The 25,512-nt window shown below is 37.5% G+C and overlaps 5 protein-coding genes and 2 long non-coding RNA genes across 8 annotated transcripts; 4 read left to right on the top strand and 3 right to left on the bottom strand.

Annotated features, from left to right (window-relative positions):
- Positions 23-3,808, bottom strand: LOC18789827 (12-oxophytodienoate reductase 2). The gene is made up of 5 exons (XM_007223308.2): positions 3,638-3,808; positions 2,654-2,794; positions 2,402-2,532; positions 1,516-1,680; positions 23-758 (listed from the first exon to the last, which is right to left on the bottom strand). The coding sequence occupies exons 1-5, from the start codon at positions 3,706-3,708 to the stop codon at positions 166-168; spliced, it is 1,101 nt and encodes a 366-aa protein (XP_007223370.1). The 5' UTR covers positions 3,709-3,808; the 3' UTR covers positions 23-165.
- Positions 4,621-7,084, top strand: LOC18789812 (12-oxophytodienoate reductase 2). The gene is made up of 5 exons (XM_007224521.2): positions 4,621-4,767; positions 5,448-5,588; positions 5,715-5,845; positions 5,997-6,173; positions 6,369-7,084. The coding sequence occupies exons 1-5, from the start codon at positions 4,697-4,699 to the stop codon at positions 6,959-6,961; spliced, it is 1,113 nt and encodes a 370-aa protein (XP_007224583.2). The 5' UTR covers positions 4,621-4,696; the 3' UTR covers positions 6,962-7,084.
- On the top strand, positions 10,617-13,438 carry LOC18790990 (12-oxophytodienoate reductase 2). Of its 2 annotated transcripts, none has more exons than XM_007223272.2 (5): positions 10,617-10,785; positions 11,848-11,988; positions 12,077-12,207; positions 12,355-12,531; positions 12,730-13,438. In XM_007223272.2, the coding sequence occupies exons 1-5, from the start codon at positions 10,715-10,717 to the stop codon at positions 13,320-13,322; spliced, it is 1,113 nt and encodes a 370-aa protein (XP_007223334.1). In that variant the 5' UTR covers positions 10,617-10,714; the 3' UTR covers positions 13,323-13,438. The 2 variants fall into 2 exon arrangements, with proteins under 2 accessions (XP_007223334.1, XP_020411636.1); XM_020556047.1 differs by having other exon boundaries at positions 12,355-12,568; positions 12,689-13,438.
- On the bottom strand, positions 13,819-16,262 carry LOC109946885. The gene is made up of 2 exons (XR_002269963.1): positions 15,792-16,262; positions 13,819-14,035 (listed from the first exon to the last, which is right to left on the bottom strand). It is a non-coding gene; the product is annotated as an uncharacterized LOC109946885 (long non-coding RNA).
- Positions 17,308-17,743, bottom strand: LOC109946886. The gene is made up of 2 exons (XR_002269964.1): positions 17,674-17,743; positions 17,308-17,388 (listed from the first exon to the last, which is right to left on the bottom strand). It is a non-coding gene; the product is annotated as an uncharacterized LOC109946886 (long non-coding RNA).
- Positions 17,786-21,963, top strand: LOC18789777 (12-oxophytodienoate reductase 2). The gene is made up of 5 exons (XM_020562595.1): positions 17,786-18,592; positions 20,475-20,566; positions 20,651-20,781; positions 20,933-21,109; positions 21,317-21,963. The coding sequence occupies exons 1-5, from the start codon at positions 18,458-18,460 to the stop codon at positions 21,910-21,912; spliced, it is 1,131 nt and encodes a 376-aa protein (XP_020418184.1). The 5' UTR covers positions 17,786-18,457; the 3' UTR covers positions 21,913-21,963.
- Positions 22,573-25,497, top strand: LOC18793087 (12-oxophytodienoate reductase 2). Its single transcript, XM_007223271.2, has 5 exons — positions 22,573-22,883; positions 23,712-23,852; positions 23,937-24,067; positions 24,231-24,407; positions 24,601-25,497. Exons 1-5 carry the CDS (start codon positions 22,699-22,701, stop codon positions 25,191-25,193), a joined length of 1,227 nt encoding a protein of 408 aa, XP_007223333.2. The 5' UTR covers positions 22,573-22,698; the 3' UTR covers positions 25,194-25,497.

Here is a 25,512-nt window from a genome sequence, read left to right as displayed (position 1 = left end):
CTAAAATAAGAATGTTACTATCTCTGGTTGGCCAAGGCCACTTTCCCTTGAACTTTTATTCACTTTGTTTCTTATAAACTACATGCTATGGTGAAAGAAAAGTAACAACAAAGCCTACAAGTAGAGAGTGTTCAAGGCTTCAAGCGTCCGTAGGCTGGAGGAAACTTAAGCAGTGGTTTCAAGAAATGGGTAATCCGTGTAACCAATAACCGGATCAGATATGTAGAATGTGTCTCTATTGTACTTGTTTAGAGGAGCATTGAGCTCAAATCTTTTTGGCAAATCTGGATTAGCCAAAAACCAACGTCCATATGCGATGAGATCTGCATGGCCCTCTGCCACAGCTTTGTTCCCATCTTCCCTGTCAAAACCACCAGCAGCAATGAAGGTACCATTGAAAGCCTTTCTCATGGGTAGAAGACTGTGGGGGCTTTCACTTTTCTCTCCAACTGTCTTCATTCTCGGCTCAACCATGTGGCAGTACAGAATCCCATATTTGTTCAAGGAATTGGCCATATAAAGGCCTAATGCATTTGGATTTGAATCCCCTGAGTCCATATAGTCAGCAAATGGAGATAGTCTAATTCCAACTTTATCTGCTCCTATCTCTTTAACAACAGCTTCAACGACTTCCAAAGGAAATCGACAACGATTCTCTAGAGATCCACCATATTGGTCTGTTCGATCATTCACTTGATCTTTCAAAAACTGATCAAGAAGGTAGCCATGGGCCCCATGAATTTCAACTCCATCAAAGCCTGTATATAGCAGACACATTATTTCAGTGTACAAGACAAAAGAAATAATGGTTATTTACCATGCAATTGAAACAATGAGAAGATGAGCAGGGGCTTGTAGCTACGGTGGTAGAGGGCTTTTTACCCCACACTCAAGGCCAGAGTTCGAATCCCCTCCCCCTTTGGCCTCATGCATTCAACACAAAAGAAAGAGAAACAAGGAGAAGATGATAACTGATATGCCTAGAAGACTTGTTCATTCCATCCTTCTAATACAACCTTTTGAAAATAAAACTTGGATAACTTTTGCTTGTATGGCTCCTGACTTTAATACAATACTGTTTTTGACCTCCCTACAGTTATAAGGGAGCATTACAACACCAATTAATGGTTCACAAAATTCAAACAATCATGAAATTCTAAAGCTAAATATGAACCAATCCTTTTATTCATTAAGCAAAAGCTACTCCCTTTTTCTTATGTCGGCTCTCAAAACCACTAAAGCTAAATTGTTGATGTGGAAGGTCAAGAATAACAAATAATATTAATGTGGGAGTTCAAATTCAGTTCAAGCCATTAGCATAAAACTACTTATAGTTGCTCCCTATAACAACTGCAGATAGAATAATTATGGCAAGACTACTTGTAATATATGTATTCAAGTACGTTTATTCCCTTTACTACATTTAGCTGATAAAATATGGTTCATTTTCCATAAGCTCTGAAGAAAATTGAGTTCTCACAAATTCTATTTCATTTTAACGTAAAGACAAATTACCAGCTTCAATAGCATTCTTTGCAGCGAGTCTGAAATCATTGACAATTTGTGGAATTTCATCGGTCCTTAATCGCCTTGGAGGTGTGAATTCATTGGCATCAATACCATTCAATCGTATTGGCTTGTCAGTAGAAGAGATTGGAGCTTGCCCATTTGGTTGATAACCTGTAAACAAGGAAAGATAGAATCACAATCTGACGTCTAAAGACAATAAACAACACAGCCACAGCAGCATACTCTTTCACACAAAGAGGGAATCAGTTGTCGCAAATTGCAATAAAAGTAGGAGAAATGCAGATTATTTAAAAGTTTAAGTCGAGAAGCATCACTGATACTTATGATTTAAGAAAAAGAGTCCTATTTTTTTTCCAGGTAGATCAAGATCAATCAATAAAAACACCAATTGTGCATGGAAATAGTCTGCAGACAATCAAGCATATCCATTTTTCATGTTATTCTATACGTTGGTTTAACATACAATGGTTCCATCAATCAACACCAAGTCCGGATCTTAACATGTCACAATTTGATCGCCATTTGAGCAACGATATCATCAATCATAATCACTCACTTGTTGGGAAGCTTTGCACATGCTATACTACTTCTGAATTCTTAGTTATTTCAGTGTATTAAACTTCTTCCATAAAAAAATTGATGCTGAAAACATTGAATTTCATAATGAATTCAAACATATATCAAATTCTGAGTTATTTAGATATATCAAGTTTCTTCCATCTAAAAAAAAATCCTGCTGAAAACATTGAGTTTTCATAATGAATTATGAAAGGTAAATCAGCTTTATGATGCTTCAATGGTCTAATTTTTCACTTATGCTCACAAGTTCTTCTACGATAGTGAGGTCATAAGGCATATGCCAGAAACGTACCACTATTTGAAACCCTCCCCACATGCCAAATCTGACAGAAGAAGACGCCATCTTTAGCATGAACGGCATCAACAATGGGTTTCCATGCTTCCACTTGCTCCTTTGTCCATATACCAGGAGTATCTGGGTACCTTCGCATACGAAAGAAACAAAAATGTCATCAAACATTGAAATGAAGAAAGCACCCTCAAATGTAGCTTAGTTACTTAAAATCAAACATCGGAACTTGAAAGCTTCTCTACTTCAAATTACCCTTGAGCTGTGTCAGAAACTCCTGTGGCTTCAGCTATGAGAAGACCCCCATTGGATGTTCTCTGAGAGTAATATAAGATGGCATGTGGTTGAGGAACATTGTGGTATGATCTCTGTCTAGTCAATGGCGCTAAAACAACTCTGAAAAACACACAGACATTTTAAATTATAAATACAAGCGCGAGGCTGAGGAACGTTGTCGTTAGGAGAAAAGGGCATGAGCAAGCAGCTGGGAATTTGACAATTACACAATTGTGAAAGCAAGACAACTAGTTTATCAATTCTAGCCATCAGCAGAAACAGCCCCAGAATTCCTATTCATTACCCAAACTCACAAAGAATGCAGCAGTTTGCTATATAACTATCAAGCCACCCCAATGACCAAAATACCCAGTAAACCAAATTAGATTAAACATAAGCAGCAACTTCAATTTTCTTGTTAGCTATGGCTAACTAATGCACTAACTAACAAAATGACCCAACATACAAATTTAGAAAAAGGAAACAAGTGAAACCAAAATTCAAGTCCTTCTCCGGAAAAAAAGGCGCTATCCCCGTGATATGCAAGTCCTTCTCCAGGGGAAGAGTACTTTATCAACTGTAGACATCAACAGAAACTGCCCCAGAATTTGCAAAATATTACCTATTCACTATCCAATCCAAACCCAGAAAGAATGCAGCAGTTTGATATATAACAAATTAACAAGCCCAAATGCAGCAGTATGATATGTAACTAGCCCAAATACAGCAGTTTGATACCCAACTATCCGCTAAAGCTACACATCGAGCAACCCAACTGACTAAACTACCCACTAATCTAAATTAAATTAAACAGACATATTTGTTGTTAGCTATGGCTAAGTAGTGCACTAACAAAATGACCCAACATACAAATTTAGAAAAATGAAACAAACGAAACCAAAATTCTATGAGAAAGTGAATTTTCCCAATCAATGCATAATGTAGAAAAGATTAAGCAAGTACCTATGAGAAAGATTGAATTTTCCCAATTTGTAAGGCGTAAGGAGAGGGATTGTGGGAGGTTGAGCAGCCATGACAGAGTTCAGCTCCCCTGCTATGGTCTTGATCTTGCAGTTTGGCCTATGACCTTTTGTGTGTTTTGGTTTTTGATTGCTTTCTGTTCTGGAATGAATTGAAACCCAATTGGTTCTTTATACGTCCAGTTGGAACTAAACAACAACAATAATACCAAATTATGGGCCCCACCACCTCCAACTACCCTGGAAGATGCGGTGCGTTACAAATCACTAGTCTGCCCAGGCGTGTAAAGATTTTTCTTCTATATTTATATTATGTACAAAAAAAAATTTGTTAAACATGAATTTTTTATTTTTTATTTTGGTATTTTTAATTATTTACATTTTAATAGACTATTGTTTTGCACATACCCTTTAGATGAATTCGGGGCAGTTTTAGATTAATAAATATTAAATTTTAATCATATAAGCCTTTAATTACTTTTTCTTTTGATATCAATTAACTTTTGGTAGTGTTATTTGTCTTCACTTAATTAGAGGAGCTCTCAAATTCGATTGATATGAATGATGAGAACGATATATATTTGTGATGAAATTGATACTTAATTGTGAGTAGCTCATTCTAGTGATCTAAAACTAGATTGATGAAATTGATACTTTCATCACAATTCATTCTAGAAGACAGAAGGGAAGTCAAAAATACGAACCACAACAACAATGTCACTGCAAACGTAGCCCGAGAATGAGCAACAACATCGATTTGAGAAGATGTTTTAGTGCGCTTTGTTTTTACGTGGGTGCTGATGTATTTGAATATCTTTTACTTCAGTTTTTGTTTTTCCATTAAGCACCACGCAATTGCAAACGTCATCAAACGTCTCAATCATTGCATTAAAAAACTGCACCAGCTTCCAATTGTTGTCATTGGATTTCTAGTTGCTACCAAAATGTATAAATCCCCAATTGGCTTTCCTTTCATTTCCAGAGCCAAAAAAACCAAAACCCAAACACAAGAGTAAAACCCACGTGAATTCTGATAGCTGACATGTCTGCTCAACCTCCCACAATTCCTCTCCTTACCCCTCACAAAATGGGAAAGTTCAACCTTTCTCATAGGTACTTAAATCTCTTCTACATTGCATTAAGCTGAAGAATGTTGGCTTTGTTTTATCTATTTTTTCTAAATTTGTATGTTGGGTCATTTTGTTGGTGCACAAATTTAGCCATGGCATGGCCTGTTCTGCTGAAAATGGGATTTAGTCTACTTTCGAAGCAAGTATTTGTGGAAAATCCCAGTTGGCTAACAAGAATAAGAATTTGAGTCACTTCTTGCGTCTTTCTAAGGGTTTTTCACAAATAGGTTCATTCTAACATGACATATTATACAAAAACATTTATAGAGCCTATTTGAAGAGAAAAATCCAAAACTAGCCAATTGTCAATTTCTAATTGGTTCTTAGTGTGTTAAAATTTTCTCAAAAACCAAAGAAAAAATAACAAGTAGTTGCATAAGGAGGAGTACATATCAAAATGCTGCATTCTTTTCTAGTTTGGGTTGTGAATTGATGACTGCTAAAAATACTTGTCCTGCTTTCTGTTTTTTGTAGTTGTCAAATTCCTAGCTCCTTGTCTGTGCAGAATAATCATTTATTCTTATTATTCTTGTGGGAATCCTTGAGGTTGATGATAATCTGACTATATCTTCATAAGTAAAACACATGAATCTGATAAAAATAAAAATAAAATAAAGGACATATATCTCTGCATCTATAATTTTTATTCTGTGTGTTTTCCAGAGTTGTTTTAGCTCCATTGACTAGAATGAGATCATACAACACTGTTCCACAGCCGCATGCCATCTTATATTATTCTCAGAGAACATCTGAAGGGGGTCTTCTCATAGCTGAAGCCAGTGGAGTTTCTGACACAGCTCAAGGGTAATTTTGAGAAGAGAAGCTTTCCGGTTTCTTTTACCATTGGTTTTAATTGAATACCATACATTTGAGTGTGTACTTTCTTCATTTCAATGTTGGATGACATCTCTATTTCTTTCATATCTGAAGGTTCCCAGATTGTCCTGGTTTATGGACAAGGGAGCAAGTTGAAGCATGGAAACCGATTGTTGACGCTGTTCATGCAAAAGGCGGTGTTTTCTTCTGTCAGATTTGGCATGCGGGGCGGGTTTCAAACAGCGGTGCGTTTCTGTTATTCACCTTTATGACTTCACTTCTATCATATAAATACTTATGAGCAATTAGACCATTGAAGCATTAGGAAGCTGATTTTTCAGGAACATATAATCTATTGTGTTCAGATTGTGATTCTGTGTCACTCTTTGTTTTCAGGTTTCCAGCCAAATGGGCAGGCTCCAATCTCTTGTACCGACAAGCCACTTACCCCCCAACTACTAGCTAATGGCGTTGACGTTGCTCAATACACACCTCCAAGGCGATTAAGGACAGATGAGATTCCACAAATTGTCAATGATTTCAGACTTGCTGCAAGGAATGCTATTGAAGCTGGTAACTTAGTTAAATATAAATCAAAATTTGCAAGAAATCAAAATGGACCATAAATAACTACTCAGCCAAATGTACTTAATAACGAAGATCACGCCAGATTGATGCTTGAATTGTATTTGTTTAGAATATCATATGATTTATAATGTTAAGTTAGTAACATCTTGGCTACATGGAAAATGCTTTTCTGATATATAGGCTTTGATGGGGTTGAAATTCATGGGGCGCATGGCTACCTGATTGATCAGTTTATGAAAGACCAAGTGAACGATCGAACAGATGAATATGGTGGATCGCTGGAGAATCGTTGCCGGTTTGCTCTGGAAATCGTTGAAGCTGTTGTTAATGAGATAGGAGCAGATAAAGTTGGAATTAGATTATCTCCATTTGCGGACTATATGGAATCAGCGGATTCAGATCCGAAAGCATTAGGCCTTTATATGGTCAAATCCTTGAACAAATATGGGATCCAGTACTGCCATGTGGTTGAGCCAAGAATGAAGGCAGTTGGAGACAAAATTGAAAGCCCTGACAGTCTTCTGCCCATGAGAGAAGCTTTCAAAGGCACCTTCATTGCTGCTGGTGGTTTTGACAGGGAAGATGGGAACAATGCTGTGGCTGAGGGCCATGCAGATCTTATTGCCTATGGACGTTGGTTCTTGGCTAATCCAGATTTGCCAAAAAGATTTGAGCTTAATGCTCCTCTAAATAAGTACAACAGAGATACGTTCTACATATCTGATCCGGTTGTTGGTTACACTGATTATCCATTTCTAGAAACCACCGCTTAAGTTTCCTGCAGCCTATATGGAAGCTTGAACACATACTTAGATTTATATTCAGTATTAATCTGCTTGAATGTGTATTGTTACTATTTTTGCATTGCGTGTATGATTAAATACGAAGAAAAAAAACGGTGAATAAAAGTTCTCATTAGGTTTGGTATATTACGTTTCTGCGTAGACTAATATATGTATCAAGTGTTCTGTATGCGGTATCCTCACTCAAGAGGCTCGAGTAAAGTGAAGACTAAATGCCAGTAGACCAATAAGTAGAATAAAAGTAAATGAGGTTACTCTTGGAAGTCTCAATGTGTGCATTTAAAATATGTTGCTGATATGACATTTCAATTGTCGTAGATTTTAATCCAGTGAAAAGCCAGAGAAAAGGGTTAAGAATTAAGATGCAAAGCCAGTGAAAACAAGGAGAATATCTAAGTCCTCTCTTTGGAGTCAGCCAGGACCTAGTGTTGTTAAGTTCCTTTTGTTTCTTGGTTGGGTCATTCAAGTACAGAACAATAAAAAAAAAACCTAGAACATGGGGAAATGCCAAATGCAAAATCAGATAGCGAAGGAAGTAAGGCCTGGCAAATCTGCCAAATGCAAAATCTTAAAAGAATTAGAATCCGGTCTCTTAGAAAGAATTGGATCTCTTAAACACAAATAAGTTTACCTTTAAAAAAAATTGGGTTCTTAAATAGTGTTGAGAATCAAAGATTATCCTAGAAATGCGATAAAGATAAAGAAGCAGAGGGAGATGGTGGGAGCATTCGTCATATAACTACCTAAAAATGTAAAAGGGGATTTTATTAATTAAATTGGGTTAAAGAATTTATATAGTGATAATAATTTAGAAAAATTATATATATATATGTACGTACGTATTTTTCAATAATACATTCGTGTTCTATACATGTCTCACGTTTTTTGAAAAGCAAACATACAATAGTCGTATTGTACCTAATTTTTTATACAAGTAATTTTTACAAAATTTTCAATAAGACACACAAAATTCACGTATTATACCAATAATTTTCACATATTATTGAATAAGAATAACATACATTATAAAAATTATATTAAAATAACATATAGTGGAAGATTAATATCTACTTTAGATATGTTGAAACTAGCAAATTAATATTTATAAGGTACAAAGTAATGCAACTAGGTGGGTCCTTTTTTTATTATTTTTATTAATAGTATAGCCGTGCGGCTATACTACGATTTCCCTTTTTTCCCAAAACAAATTTGGTACAGCCGCACGGCTATACTCCGTGTCTTTATTTTTTTAAAATGGGCTTGTGTTGACACTTGCCGCCTAATTGAAGGGGGACCTTTGTTTTTATATTTAAAAGTAGTATAGCCGCACGGCTATACTCAGGTTTTCTTTTTTAACACGTACAGCCGCACGGCTAGACTATTCTACATGTAAGCGCCTAGGCACTAGCTGCTCTGTTTTCCTAAAGTAAATGGTAGCCGTGCGGCTATACTCGATTTTTTTCCAAATTTTTTTTTTAAAAAAGTAGTATAGCAGGGCGGCTGTACTGGTTTTTTTTAAATATTATTATTTATAAATTGTCTTTAATAAATAGTATAGATTAGCGGCTATAGCCCTTTACATGTATATATGAGCAGTCCTAATCTCTTGGACTACAGGGGTCCAAGAGATTTGTGGTCACTCATCGTTGGATGTAAATTCAATGGTTCACTCACTCTTGCACTCATTTTAAGAAATTTTTTTGAACCATTGGATTAATATCCAACGGTAGGTGACTACAATCTCTTGGACTTTTGTGGTCCTAGAGATCGAGACTATATATATGAGTGGTGATTTCCCCACTCCAATTTTATCCACTTACACTCCATTTTATAACTAAAAAAGAAGTGTAAGTGGATAAAATTGGAGTTGAGAAATCATTACCCATATATATATATCCAAAAAATCTCTTGTGTCTCTGGTTCAATTTTTATTTACAAGATGCAATTCCTAAGCACTAGAAATCGTTCTAGGGGAGAACCTGCTTGGTCATGTTAAGTTGATTTGAAAGGATTGCGGACCTTGATCTCAAAGAGGTCATAATGTTGTTGAACCAAATTTAAGCATCAACAGTAATTGCACACTAAAAAGTTAATGAACTCTCACAATAGAATTATTTGGCTCGAAGGTGATAAAATCTTTATACCTTTTTAGCCTTTAAATTTCATTAATTACATGTTTACTAATCCGTAATTGGATTAGGAGGAATTGAACTGAGCAGGAGTTGGATTGAGGAGAATTAGATTCCGAATTCCTATTGAAGTTGTTTACTAAAAAATATGGAATTAGGATAGGAGTGGTACCAATTACTAAAGTGTCCTCGTTGTTAGGTTAAAGTAGATGGCAAATTTAGAAATTTGAAAATTGTGTGAGGATATAATGGGTAAAAAAGATGAATTCCTAATGGGTTAGTTCTCTAGGAATTAGAACACTACCTTCCACTTAAGAATTGAATTTCTCCAAAATCAAGAATTCAATTCCTAATTTTGGGTGAGCCGCACTTACTTTTCAATTTTTTTTTTTTTTTTTTGATGATAAGCGATAGAATATTATTGATGTAAAAAAGGTAATACAAGAAGTTTGAACTCGTATCAAGGGCAAAAGAAATTCCTTGGTCACGAATTACAATCTTCGTACAATATATCAGAAATAAAATCAGGAGGTTCCTCAAATCAGTATAAAGAACCCCTAATATGCAAGGCAAAACGAGCTAAATAATGAGCTACATCATTAGCAGTACGACGAATATGGGTAAAACCTTCTCCAGTGATCTGTGTCAGCAAGCTCTTGGTATCCTCCACCACAGGTCCTACGACGGACCTATCTATGGAGTGATTTCGAAGTGCTGTAACGATCTGGAGAGCATCACTTTCAAAGACAACATTTTGATAACCCCTTTCCATCGCCAATATTGTACCTGTTCTTGCAGCCAAGGCCTCTACTTATGGCGCAGAGAAAACATTAGTCAATTTAGTTGCACAACCCGCCACAAATTTGCCCGTGGAGTCTCTCACAACCACACCAACGCCACCCTCTGTGGTCCCTGGCTTCCAAGCACCATCCACATTTATTTTAAGACTGTTCTCATGTGGTGGTTGCCACATTTATTTTATTTGACATTGCCTACTTTGAGACCCCAAGCAATTATTAACCCGCAAAAAATCCTGTAGCCTCAGAGATGCATGCAAGCTGGCTTGTTCAGGCCTACTTTTCTTATTATTCCATAGCAATCCATTTCGTGCTTCCCAAATTACCCAACCCACCATGAGAAAAGTTGCAAAGTCATGACAGCTTTGATGTGAAATAAATGTAGAAATTCTCAATAAGTGGAATTCAATTTCTGATGAGAATCCCAATTCCTGATTAGTAAACACACCATAAAATACTACAACTTGACACGTTGAATGAAGTAGGAAGGTAGGTTTGCAATATGTCCAATTTCTCATCATCAAATTCAAATTTGATGTTTTGCATTAAAGACAAATGGTTTGAAAAGTATAAAACGTGAAAAGTGTTATTTGGTAGTTTTAGTAAGAACCACGCAATTGCAAATGTCAACATCTCAATAAGCGCATTAAAACTGCACGGCTTCGAACTGTTGTCTTTGGATTTTTTAGTTCCTACCAAATGTCTAAAGCACCAATTGGGTCTTCCATTCATTTCGAGAGCCAAAAAACCAGAACCCAAACACAAGAGCAAAACCCAAGTGAAGTCTGATAGCTGATATGTCTGCTCAACCTCCCACAATTCCTCTCCTTACCCCTTACAAAATGGGAAAGTTCAACCTTTCTCATAGGTAATCTTTTTTAAATTACATTATTGATGATATATTGCTACAAGGTGAAGAATGTTGGCTTCATTTATCTATTTTTCTAAATCTGTGTTTTGGGTCATTTTGTTGGTGCACAAATTAGCCATACACATGCCCTGTTCTGCTAAAAATGGGATTTAGTCCACTTAGAAGTTAGAAGCAGGTGTTTGTGGATAATCCCAGTTGGCTAACAAGAAAAAAAATTTGAGTTACTTCTTGTGTCTTGCCAAATGAAGTTGTTTTATCTTTTTTCTTATCCTATATCAGCTGTTTCATCCACCATTCATTTTCTTCCTCTTTTAGTTCTTAAATTCAGTCCTAAGTTTATTTGGAGTCTGGACAATATAGCCCAGTTTTCTTCTGTCTCTCCCCATACTCTTTCAGTATAATTCTATGCTTTTTAATGATAGTAATGCCTCTCTATCTGAGTTTGGGTATTGAATTGATAATATGTTGCAACTTCTGGGGCAGTTTCAAGTGGATGTGTACAGCTGCTAAAAATACTTGCCCTGCTTTCAATTTTTCTTTGTTGTCAAATTCCTAGTTGCTTGCCTGTGCCTGTGCATAATAACCTTTTATTCTTACTATTCATGTGAGAATGAGATTCTCCTTGAAGTTGATGACAGTCTAACTATATCTTTGTAAGTAAAACATATATGAATCTTATAGAAGTAAATTATACAATAAAAAAAGGAGTGACATATGGTTTTATGGTTCCCAATACACCGTGCGGTGTGAAAATGAAAACCTGAAGGATTCTTTTATTTATTTATTTATTTTTTCATCAGTTCATAATGGTTTAACTCTTGCTAATTTTTCTTAAATTTTGTTTTGTTTAGCCAGATATGATAACTATTGCTGGGTAGTTATATTATTTTCTTTCAAACCAGTCACATGTCATGGAGTTATAGTTCTGATAGCATACCGTGTTCTCCAGAATTGTTTTAGCACCTTTGGTTATATAGGGGCCATACAACAATGTTTCTCATCCACACTCCCATATTATGTTACTCTGCATCTATAATTTAAATCTTCCTTCTTTTCCAGAATTGTTTTAGCACCATTGACTAGACAGAGATCATACAACAATATTCCACAGCCGCATGCCATCTTATATTACTCTCAGAGAACATCTCAAGGGGGTCTTCTCATAGCTGAAGCCAGTGGAGTTTCTGACACAGCTCAAGGGTAATTTTAAGAAGAGTAGCTTTCGATTTCCTTTTACGTTTCTTCATTTCAAAAATGTTGGATGACATCTCTGTTTTAATTTCTAAAGGTATCCAGATATGCCTGGTTTATGGACAAGGGAGCAAGTTGAAGCGTGGAAACCGATTGTTGATGCTGTTCATGCTAAAGGCGGTGTCTTCTTCTGTCAGATTTGGCATGCCGGCAGGGTTTCAAACAGTGGTGCCGTCCTGTTGTTCACCTCTATGACTTCACTTCTATCATAGAAAGACTTTTGAGCAATTAGACCATTGAAGCATCAGGAAGCATATTCTTCATGAACATAAGTATTGAGTTCAGATTGTGATCCTCTCTCTCTCTTGCTTACAGGTTTTCAGCCAAATGGGCAAGCTCCAATCTCTTGTACCGACAAGCCACTACCCCCCCAACTACTAACTAATGGCGTTGACATTGCTCAATACACACCTCCAAGGAGATTAAAGACAGATGAAATTCCGCAAATTGTCAATGATTTTAGACTTGCTGCAAGGAATGCTATCGAAGCTGGTAACTTATCTTTTAAGTTAAATATAAATCAAAATTTGTAAGAAATCAAAATGGATCATAATTAAGTACTAAGCGAATGTACTAACCAAGATTACGCCAGATTGATTCTTGTATTGTACTCGTTTAGAATATCATATGATTTATGATGTTAAGTTAGTAACATCTTGGCCACATGGAAAATGCTTTTCCGATATATAGGCTTTGATGGGGTTGAAATTCATGGGGCGCATGGCTACCTTATTGATCAGTTTATGAAAGACCAAGTGAATGATCGAACAGATGAATACGGTGGATCGCTGGAGAACCGTTGCCGGTTCGCTTTGGAAATTGTTGAAGCTGTTGTTAATGAGATAGGAGCAGAAAAAGTTGGAATTAGATTATCTCCATTTGCGGACTATATGGAATCAGCAGATTCAGATCCGAAAGCATTAGGCCTTTATATGTCCAAATCCTTGAACAAATATGGGATCCTGTACTGCCATATGGTTGAGCCAAGAATGAAGACAGCTGGAGACAATAGTGAAACCCCTGACAGTCTTCTGCCCATGAGAGAAGCTTTCAAAGGCACCTTCATTGCGGCTGGTGGTTTTGACAGGGAAGATGGGAACAATGCTGTAGCTGAGGGTCGTGCAGATCTTGTTGCTTATGGCCGGTTCTTCTTGGCTAATCCAGATTTGCCAAAAAGATTTGAGCTTAATGCTCCTCTAAATAAGTACAACAGAGAGACGTTCTACACATCTGATCCGGTTATTGGCTACACTGATTATCCATTTCTTGAAACCACAGCTTAAGTTTCCTGCAGCCTATGGAAGCTTGAATATACTTTATTCTGTATAATCTGGTTAAATATTTTGTTACTCTGTATGTAGAATTGAATAGAAAAAAAGGTGACTAAAAGTTTTCTTAAGGTTTGGTATTTTACGTTTCTGGGCTAAGCCTCACCCAAGAATCTTTAGTAAAGTGGAGAGTAGGCACTAGACCAACTGTAGTAATTTTTTTTTTTTAAAATCAAGGATAAACTTCATTAGATAAACTTCAACAGTACAATCAAAGACATAAAAAACAACACTAAAGCTGACAAAAGCCACATTAAAATTACTTGTCCACATGATAGGACTCGCCCCGGAATATCCCGGAAACTGAAGCCGACCCCGTCTTTGTTCCGACATCTTCCCGATGCCGGGCCCACTTACTAAGAAACTGAGACTTTCTACCAAAATTTTGGCAGAGTCTCCCCTGTAATTTAAGCAAACCCAACAAAAATTTCAACCTGCAACACTCATAAAATAAAAATCCGAACCAGCAGCATGTTTTCATAATTCAACAAGTCATACTAAATGGCCTCCGGCCTCACAAGTAAAATCTACCATGGGCGATAACAGAGCATCTACTGAATTTAGATTACAAGAACAGTTGAGTAGAAGAAATTACTCAAATCCTAACTATGAAGGTTCACAGTTCGAGCATCGTACACCACTTGCACGCTTCCTGGAGCGACTATTGACTGGGGGGTGCAAAACAGAAAACATGTGAGTGGACAAAAACCAGATTTGCAGTTAAAAACAATATAGTAACCCCACCGTGTAAAAATAATGCTCAAGTCATGCAGGTTCACAATTCAATATTTAATTACTCAAAACATAATTCAGTTAACACTCTTCAAAACACAAGTCATCTCCTTTGTAAATCCCATTCTCTCAACCTTGCAACTCTTGCCAAACCACTGAAAAACTCTAATTCTTCACTCACTCAACTATACATATACATATAAATATACATATATATATATATAAATATAACTATAAGTAGCTATACAATAACTCATCACACTACCTAGGTACCAAGGAAACAATCCAACTGGGGGATCGTTTGACTAGTCCGCAGGATTTCCAGGTGCTATCCTGCGTCTAGGGATGAGCGGTCCAACAAGGGGACGAAACTCCAAAGCTCCCACACCGGAACATCCAACGCCATGTGTAGCTCCCAAACTATGTCCTATGCGCGCAGACTGGATCATCATACACCGGAACATCCAACGCCATGGGTGATGACCCTAAACACTATACAGAGTCTTTCCATACGCCGGAACATCCAACGCCGCATATGGAAAGTGTCTCACATGCCGGAACATCCAACGCCGCATATAGAAAGTCTAATAACTAGGGAAGGTACTTACATAGTGTAATCATACAACTTCTCTCAACAACCCCTCATAATCAAGTTCTTCCACAACACCCTTCAACAACCCAAGTATCTCGCCTATAGAGAATATAAATATATATATATATATATACTTCCCCAAAATCCTTATAAAACACACTCTCGATACCCAAAATGCCAAATTCACAATATATTGCCGAAGCGCTATATAACATTCAAATTCATCCCATGAATATAATATATTCAATAAGCCATTAAAACATTATGAAAAAATCTTTCATCAATAAAACCATGCATATGATTGAAAACAAAGGCCGCTCAGAAATATTCCCACGTTGCTTGACCACGTGAGGGTCCTGCCTGCTGAGTACGTGCAGTCGAAACACCTATTTCGAGATATGAACATTTAATTAATATAAAATTACGTCGAAGCAGAAATCACAAATTAAATGCTTAACTCCCCAAATTCCCAATACGTGCACGTTGAAGAAGGTATCCTAAGGTCCAATTACAGGTTTAGGAATCGTTCACGATTTTACGGTTATCGCTAACCCGCAAACTTTGCATTATTGAATCGGAACATCCGGGGCTCCGATTCATAATCTGTGAAGTCCCAAACGGTCCTAGGAATACCTAGAACAACATATTTTAATTCGAAAAAGATCTAACGGTCGGAACTATCGAACCCGGATAACGCACAATATGCGAAAATCCGTTCGATAGTCAAACGACATCCGAATTGAGATCCGCGAATTCCTATACGCTCGTGACAACCTAAGGATCTCATCGGGTTAAATTGCAGCTTCACCAGCCTCGCCCACGCGCCGCCACATGCGCCGGCAGCGCGTGGGTGTGTAGAGTAAATTCCGGTGACGGAAAAACTCCACACCCGAGCTCACCCTTCCTACCCTAGCTTCTACTCAAGGTCAGGATCACTTCATTCAACTACGGGAAGGTCCAATTCGGACGGCAACTGGCCGGAATTTCACTGTGAAATCCGGCCAAAACCTAAGTTTTCAAAAATCAGTTCCTACCCAGCAAATAGATCCAAACCTATACAATAGTCAGCTAGAACTCGGAAAATGGATGAGAAACCATACCTCACCCGTCGGGATTAGTGGTCGGAGGAGAGAGATCGAGTGACTGAAAATTTGGATGAAAACCGGCCTGAAATTCGTATTTTCCGACGACTTGGTGGCGGCTGATGGCTGGAGGTAGATTGGGGAACGTCGGCGAGGTCTGGTCGGACGTTTTGGGTCCGGTCTCGAGGCTGGCCATGGCATGTGAATGTGGCTGTGCAAATTGCAGTAGGAAGAGGAGGGGAGGAACGACGCGGGAGAGAGAGAGAATCGGGAGAAGAGAGAGAGAGAGAGTGAGGTAAAAATGAAAAATCAAATTTTTACTCTAACCCTTTTTGAATTAATTATAATTTTGCCACTGATAATGTTTTGCTTGTAACTTTTTCGTCACAACTCTGTTTCCAGCCTGCCGCATGTCTACGAATTCGTCTCAGTACCACTTACCCAAAAATACCATTCGTGGTCCCAAAATCTTTCCGGATAAGAAAATGACCAATTTACCCCTACCCCAAGGGTAAATTCGTAATTCATTTTAAATCAATTAAAATAGGCATTTAATTTGGAGTCGGGGTGTTACATCACATCACCACAATTAATCATAAGCCCAAACAAATCCCACATGCCTAATATAACTGAAACCCTAAAGCAACCCATGAGTCTAAACAAACCCTAACACTACCACCTGAAGAAGCCCATCGCAACCACATCGACTATCGCATTCATAACAAATTTGGAGAAAATACGGTTTCCAGTGATCTACCTATGCATACAAACGAACAAATAAACGAAAACAACTACCTTGACAAAGAACAATTAGGTGATTTGCAGCAACCTCCGTCAAATACGACGTAGACCTAAATTTAGAGAACATGAGTAGTGTTAGAGACCGGGTTTTGGGAGAAGGATTGGTTTGAGAACACCTAAAATGGGTAAACGAGAACTTCAATCTGATGAGCATGGCTCAGGAGAAATCACCACAATAGGCTTTTTATTCAAAATGCCATAGTGGACTTATTCAATCACCCAAAAGAAAAAAAAGGCAAGGAAAGAGAAGGAAAGGGGGGGCAATGACGCTACTTTCTCCTCCCTCCTCTGTGGAATTTTTCTTTGGGACTCACAAAAGGATAGGTCGACTAGAGTTTGTTCCACCCCTCACTAGAAATTGAAATTTATGATAATAACACAGGAGATGCAATCAAACCATAAAACTCCTGGACAGATTGGACTATTGTGTTTCTGCCTAATTGGAACCATCAACAATTTTAGCAACAATCAAAGGTTCAAACAATCTATTTGAAACAGCTTTCCCATTAACATAATAAGTTATTACTGCTGAGCATTTTCTCAAGAGAACAATTTGGGTATATAGCCATCAACAGTACCTATATACTCATCTTTCAAACCAAAAAATTAAAACATAATAATTAAAAAAGTTATAAAGGCAAAAGAGACAGGAAAACATGGTAAATCTGGTTACTTGCCAATCTCAATTGCATAATCACCACGGACGGTTCCAGGGGAAGATTTTGCTGGGTTGGTGGCACCAATAATCTTTCGGCCAGTTAGGATAACATTCTTACCCTCCCAAATCATAGCAACAACGGGATGAACTTCAAAACTGAACAGATACCAAAAAAAAAAAAAAAAAAAAAACACTTATTGAGCAGAAATTCCTGATAAGTTACACATCCAAATTTAGCTAAGCATCCCAAAAAACTTATTGTAGTATAATTAACACACAGAACTGTAAGCGATACATCAAATTTGATGTCCGAAAGTTTTTGTCTGTAAGTCAAGTTGATAATCATTATAAAACAGGAAAGGCTTGTTAAATATAGGGTTGTCACAAATTAACAAAGTGCACATAATCATACAAGATCAAACATCCTTGGTTGGAAATTACCTTTCAAATAGAAGCCCTTCTTCTCAAACCTGCTAATGATGTCACCAACCTGCAACAAGCATGAACCTCTCAGAAAATTTGAAAACTTTCACATAATTAAACAATACGCACGAATTGGATTAAAATAGTTTATTGGATTCTGTGTAAGAAAAAAACTATGGCCGAAGTTACGAAGAACGGCCTTTGTTCACCCACTTCACACATTCACAGATAATTAAAACGCAAGATTATGCATGTAAAATCCAACCACTACATACTACAAATATTAAAACTTGATGCATGTAAATAAAAACCTAAAATCCCAGCTCAGAATTGTTAAAATTTGCTTGCTCCCCACTCCACCCAAAAGAAAACCTCCTCAATATCAAACTCATTCACATAGTCTAAAGTAGCGTCCGCCCCTACAGTGCTATTCCACTTGTACAGTCAAAATATTTAAATAAATAAAAAATTTTATAGGCATGTAGTTGCAGAGCAGAGATGCAAGGATTTTCTAAGTGACTTTATTAGACAGTAACATTAGGCTTCTAATACTAGAAAGAAATCAATAAAGCAGAAAGGCATGGGTAAGCAAGGCCCAATTTTCCAGTCCTTCGACAACTAGGGTTTAGCAATCATCTTCACATTCACCATACACAGAGGTTCCTCCGCACCCGTGAGAGACAAAGCTTCCCATCTTATACTATTGCCCTGTCTCTCTTCTCTTCCTTTGCTCTCTCCGTGAAATTACTCATGGCAACCCTTTCGTACAATTCTCTATCTGTATTTTTATCTGTAAATTTGAATGCGTTTGTTTTTCTTCTTTCTGAAAATTTGGTTTTGTTTTGTTGATTGTACAGCGGTGGCAAGATCCTTTCTTCAGGTGGCAGCGACAGAAGAGGTTGCTTCCCCCCTCAGAGTTGCTCAGATCGAAGGATTGGTAACTCCATGATTCGCGTCTTTTCTCTGTTTTACTGCTTGTAAATTTTTGGAAAACTATGCATGCCTAAGTTGATTATAACTATGGACACGACCCGCCCAGGCCACTTAGATCCTCCCAGGCCTCCTAGGCCCCGCCTAGATCCGCCCAGGCCGCCTAGGCGCCGCCTAGATCCTTCCAGGTCGCCTAGGCTCCGCCTAGATCCTTCCAGGCCGCCTAGGCGCCGCCTAGATCCTTCCAGCCCGCCTAGGGGCCACCTAGATCCTTCCAGCCAGCCTAGGCGCCGCCTAAATCCTTCCAGGCCACAATGGCGCCGCCTAGATCCTTCCGGGCAGCCTAGGCGCCGCCTAACTCCCTGGCGTTGGTGTCCTCCCGCCTAGTGCCTAGGCGGATTTTTCGAACACTACTCGAAACCTGGCACGGGCTTGCTCTGTGCCCTAGACGTTCGTAGTGACGAGTTCGAGTCCTCTATCCGTGGCTACCATGGCGTCCAATTTACGTATGTTTCTGATTTTGCAATTTTTTTTTGTTTGTTTACATGGAAAAGGATTATCAGAGTTAAACCCTGGATACATTAAAGAGTATAGCCAAACGGCTATACCTTCAAAATATTCAATATATTTAAAAAGCATAGCCGCACGGCTATGCCTCTTAAACTAGTGTACCATCTTGCCATTTCCAATAGGAAATGCAAGAGAATCACTCTAGCAATAATTATGACAATAACAACTTTGGACACTTACAAGTATATTTTTCTTAAATGGTGTTGAGTAGAAGTGTTGATCAATGCTTGAAGCTCAACTTAAGAACCTTTGAGTAGAAAATATAAGGGGTTCTTAGATCTAAGTCCAAAATGATTAGCTGTCATTGAATTTAGTTCACGCATTTTTTGCTTTAGGTATAGGTCCTTTGACTTTTATTATCTTTTTGTTGTGTCGATTTACCCATTGGGGTAAATAAAGAAAACACATTGAAAATCTAAATTTAATACATTATTTCCTCGTAATTGAATTTCATAATTTAAATTTTCAATTCTTTCCTTGGTAATATTTACCTAATATATGGATAAAATTTAATTTAATTCATGATAGTGAAAATCCACGTATTATACCAATTACTCAAGCAAGCGCCCACATGAAACATACAGGTAAAGAGTGTTATTATTAGCAATGGAAAAAACTTAGTGATAAATCGTGATACCTATAAGCCAGAAACATAAATTAAATGACTACCTTAGGCACATAAATAAGAAGACCACCTATAATTTAGATACAAAAATAGACAAATAAAAATTGTATGCTACCTATTAAAAAAATGGTACATAAAATACTATTATATGTTGTCGAAAATATGGAAAATACATATATATACCTATGCAATAGGCAAGAGAACAATATACTCACACCATATGATAATATATCTACAAGAGACAAAATACCCTTAACATCACCCCATGTTTAACTAATTTGCAATCCTCAAGAGACAAAATACATATTGCAGGAACAAATTGACACAAAAGACCCCTAGAACCATTGATAAGCACTAAACAGTACAGCTAAAAAAAGACAAACACAACTTTATTCAAGCATGCAAAATGTAATTCAAGTTAAAATCTTCATGACATATACAGAGGCTTTTTTTCCTTTGTATAGTTTCCCTCTTCTTCTACAATTATATATATATATATAATTACATATATAGTAGAGTTAGAATGTAAAACATAACAAGCTTAAAACAAAAGAAGTTTACCACTTTACCAAATTTCATCGCATCAAATATATTCACATTCTCAGTGCATGTTTTTTATGATTAGTTTGTATTCTAGAAGCAAACAGAAACCTCAGTGAATAAATCAGTCAAAATATACAATAATGTTCCACAGCCACATGCCAGCATCTTATACTACTCTCAGAGAACATCTCAAGGGGGTCTTCTCATAGCTGAAGCCACTCTTGTTTCTGACGCAGATCAAGGGTAATTTTAAGAAGAGTAGCTTTCCATTTTCTTTTACGTTTGGTTTTTTCAATGAAATTAATTACATAAATTTAATATCTCAAGGTGGGTGAATAATCCTGGTTTATGGACAAGGGAGCAAGTTGAAGCCTGGAAACCGATTGTTGATGCTGTCCACGCTAAAGGCGGTGTCTTCTTCTGTCAGATTTGGCATCCGGGGAGGGTTTCAAATAGTGGTGCGTTTCTGTCTTCCACCTTTATGACTTCACGTCTATAATAGAAAGACTTATGAGCAATTAGACCATTGAAGCATCAGGAATCTGATTTTTCATGAACATAATGTATTGAGCTCAGATTGTGATTCTGTTTCTGTCTCTGTCTCTGCAGGTTTCCAGCCAAAGGGGCAAGCTCCAATCTCTTCTACTGAAAAGCCACTAACCTCACAAATACTAACTAATGGCGTTGCTGTTGCTGAATACACACCTCCAAGACGATTAAGGACAGATGAGATTCCACAAATTGTCAATGATTTTAGACTTGCTGCAAGGAATGCTATCGAAGCTGGTAAATATAAATGGAACATAATTCATAAGCCAAATGTAGCTATTAAAGAAAATCACGCCAGATTGAGTCTTGCATTGAATTGTGTTGGTTTGAAGTCTCATATTGTTTAATGTTTTAACTTTGTAATCATATGATTCAGTTTTGTCTAATTTTAACTGAATTTGTAACATATCTTCGCTGCATGGAAAATGCTTGTCTGATATGTAGGCTTTGACGGGGTTGAAATTCATGGGGCGCATGGCTACCTGATTGATCAGTTTATGAAAGATCAAGTGAACGATCGAACAGATGAATATGGTGGATCGCTGGAGAATTGTTGCCGGTTTGCTCTGGAAATCGTTGAAGCTGTTGCTAATGAGATAGGAGCAGATAAAGTTGGAATTAGATTATCTCCATTTGCAGACTATATGGAATCAGGGGATTCGAATCCGAAAGCATTAGGCCTTTATATGGCCAAATCCTTGAACAAATACGGGATCCTGTACTGCCATGTGGTTGAGCCAAGAATGAAGACAGTTGGAGACAAAAGTGAAACCCCTTACAGTCTTCTGCCCATGAGAGAAGAAGCTTTTAAAGGCACCTTCATTGCTGCTGGTGGTTTTGACAGGGAAGATGGGAACAATGCTGTGGCAGAGGGTCGTGCAGATCTTATTGCTTATGGACGTTTGTTCTTGGCTAATCCAGATTTGCCCAAGAGATTTGAGCTTAATGCTCCTCTAAATAAGTACAACCGAGAGACATTCTATACATCTGATCCGGTTATTGGTTACACTGATTATCCATTTCTTGAAACTACTGCTTAAGTTTCCTGCAGCCCAAGAAAGCTTGAACATACTTAGATATTAATCTGCTTATTTGTATTGTTACCATTCTTCCACTACATTTATAATTAGATAGAAAATACGGAACTAAATTGACCAAATGGGTATATTGAACAAATCGGCCAAATTGAAAACACGGGACTAAATTGACTAAATGGGTAAAACACATGGACTATTTTAACATTTAAGCCTTCTTAAAAACTAAATTGTGAAAGTAAGAGGTAAATTTTGGTGTGTTTATTCTCTTAACCGGCCGAACCCAAATCTTCTTCTTTTGTTTAAAACCACTTTTCATCTTGTTGTGCATTTGAATCATCCCAGGAGTGCAGCAGCAAATTTAAATTTGGAATCCAAATAGTGAGTTTTGACTTGGAGACAGATATTCAAAAGGGTCCCAATGGTTTGACCTTGATTTGTTCAAGCCACCTATTGAAGCTAGCCTTGTGATTTTGGGTCTGCATCAAACTTTGTCCAAGCAGCCACCGCTTCAAGTAAAAGAATGATGCGTCTTTTCTATTGCAACACAATTCATTCAAGAAGACATAAGGAAATTCAAGCATCCGAATAATCACAAGTCACTACATACGTAGCCCCACAATGACCTGTTTAATGACGTTCGTATTTACGTGGGTGCTGATTTATTTGTACTTCTAACAACTATTAGTAATGTAATTTCAATAACAACCCGGACCTAAAGAGCTTGAAAAGTGTGATTCAGATGTAATTTCAATAACAAGCACGTAATTGCAAACATCATCAAAAGTCTCAATGTCTTGTCTTTGGGTTCCTACTAAATGTATAAAACCCCAATTGGGGTCTTCCATTCATTTCCAGAGCAAAAAAGAAAAAAACCACAACGCGAAGGCACAAGTGCAAGATAACATGCCTGCTCAACCTCCCACAATTCCTCTCCTTACTCCTTACAAAATGGGAAAGTTCAACCTTTCTCATAGGTACTTAAATCTCTTGTACATTGCATTATTGATTAGATATTGCTGCAAGCTGGCGATCTGTTTTAATAAATCTGTATTTTGGGTCATTTTGTTATCGCACAAATTGTCCATGGCATGACCTTGTTCTGCTTAAAATGGGTTTGTTGGTACCACCATGCCAATTAGGAGTCCACTACTTGTCCAAACCATGTATTGTCCCGACCTTAACCACCTAGGTACAATTAGGAGAGTATTCTCTAATGTGGGACTTACACATCATGACTTATATTTAGCCACCTACACCAACGATCTCCATCTTGGCGAGATCTAAGTCAAGGTAACCCACCCATTACAACACTCTCACTTTTCAAAGATGGCACAGTCCACGCAACTCCACCTCTTCCGACAAGGATTTCTTGAACCTTGCTAGGAGCTCTTGCCCCACCTACACGAACAGTTTAGTCCACTTAGAAGTTAGAAGCAGGCGTTTGTGGAAAATCCGAGTTGACTAACAAGTAAAAGAATTTTACTTCTTATGTCTTGCCAAATGAAGTTGTTTACAATCAGCAGTTTCTTTCACCATGCAATTTATTGTCCTTTCTGCCTTGATCATTTCATAATGGTTTATCTCTTGCTTATTTTTCTTAAATATTTAGGATAATTATTTGCTGGGGCTAGTTATGTTGCTCTTTTTTAAAGCTATCACAGGTGATGTAGTTATATAGTTGTGATAGTTTACTACCAGGAAAGATTGATGCTTATATTTGTAATTTGTAATTTGTTTCTTATCCACATGCCATCTTCTTTTACTCTATTGTATCTCTAATTTATTTTCTCTGCCTTTTCCAGAATTGTTTTCCCACCACTGGCTAGAATGAGATCATACAATAATATTCCACAGCCACATGCCATCTTATACTACTCTCAGAGAACATCTCAAGGGGGTCTTCTCATAGCTGAAGCCACTCTTGTTTCTGACACAGATCAAGGGTAATTTTAAGAAGAGTAGCTTTCCATTTTCTTTTACGTTTGGTTTTTTCAATGAAATTAATTACATAAATTTAATATCTCAAGGTGGGTGAATAATCCTGGTTTATGGACAACGGAGCAAGTTGAAGCTTGGAAACCGATTGTTGATGCTGTTCATGCTAAAGGCGGTGTCTTCTTCTGTCAGATTGTGCATCCGGGGAGGGTTTCAAATAGCGGTGCGTTTCTGTCTTTCACCTTTATGACTTCACTTCTATAATAGAAAGACTTATGAGCAATTAGACCATTGAAGCATCAGGAAGCTGATTTTTCATGACCATAATGTATTGAGCTCAGATTGTGATTCTGTTTCTGTCTCTGTCTCTCTGTCTTTGCTTGCAGGTTTCCAGCCAAGGGGACAAACTCCAATCTCTTCTACTGACAAGCCACTAACCTCACAAATACTAACTAATGGCGTTGCTGTTGCTGAATACACACCTCCAAGACGATTAAGGACAGATGAGATTCCACAAATTGTCAATGATTTTAGACTTGCTGCAAGGAATGCTATCGAAGCTGGTAAATATAAAATAAGATTTGCAAGAAATAAAAATGGAACATAATTCATAAGCCAAATGTAGCTATTAACGAAAATCACGCCAGATTGATTCTTGAATTGAATTGTGTTGGTTTAGAGTCTCATATTGTTTAATGTTTTAACTTTGTAATCATAACATCTTCGCTGAATAGAAAATGCTTGTCTGATATATAGGCTTTGATGGGGTTGAAATTCATGGGGCGCATGGCTACCTGATTGATCAGTTTATGAAAGATCAAGTGAACGATCGAACAGATGAATATGGTGGATCGCTGGAGAATCGTTGCCGGTTCACTCTGGAAATCGTTGAAGCTGTTGCTAATGAGATAGGAGCAGATAAAGTTGGAATTAGATTATCTCCATTTGCCGACTATATGGAATCAGGGGATTCGAATCCAAAAGCATTAGGCCTTTATATGGCCAAATCCTTGAACAAATACGGGATCCTGTACTGCCATGTGGTTGAGCCAAGAATGAAGACAGTTGGAGACAAAAGTGAAACCCCTTACAGTCTTCTGCCCATGAGAGAAGCTTTCAAAGGCACCTTCATTGCTGCTGGTGGTTTTGACAGGGAAGATGGGAACAATGCTGTGGCAAAGGGCCGTGCAGATCTTATTGCTTATGGACGTTGGTTCTTGGCTAATCCAGATTTGCCCAAGAGATTTGAGCTTAATGCTCCTCTAAATAAGTACAACCGAGAGACATTCTATACATCTGATCCGGTTATTGGTTACACTGATTATCCTTTTCTTGAAACTACTGCTTAAGTTTCCTGCAGCCCAAGGAAGCTTGAACATACTTGGATCTTAATCTGCTTATTCGTATTGTTACCATTCTTCCACTAGGGCTCGTTTGATACGTCGGACTGTACTGACTAATTTCTATCGGATAGTATTAATCTGTTCCGGAGAGTACTGACTATTTATCCATAATATTATAAGGCGTTTGGTGCTGTTCCGGATAAATAATCTGACTAAGTTATACTGTGTTTGGTGATGTTTTGGATAACATCAGATCATACTATTTATAGATAAAAAAAATAAAAAAAAATCTTTGATAATTTAATGGAAATTGAGATTCAAATGA

The sequence above is a fragment of the Prunus persica genome, chromosome G1 (genome assembly GCF_000346465.2).
Source record: "Prunus persica cultivar Lovell chromosome G1, Prunus_persica_NCBIv2, whole genome shotgun sequence".
Lineage (NCBI taxonomy): Eukaryota > Viridiplantae > Streptophyta > Magnoliopsida > Rosales > Rosaceae > Prunus > Prunus persica.
Note: the sequence above shows the minus strand (reverse complement) of the source record. Positions and strands in the feature narration are given on the sequence as shown.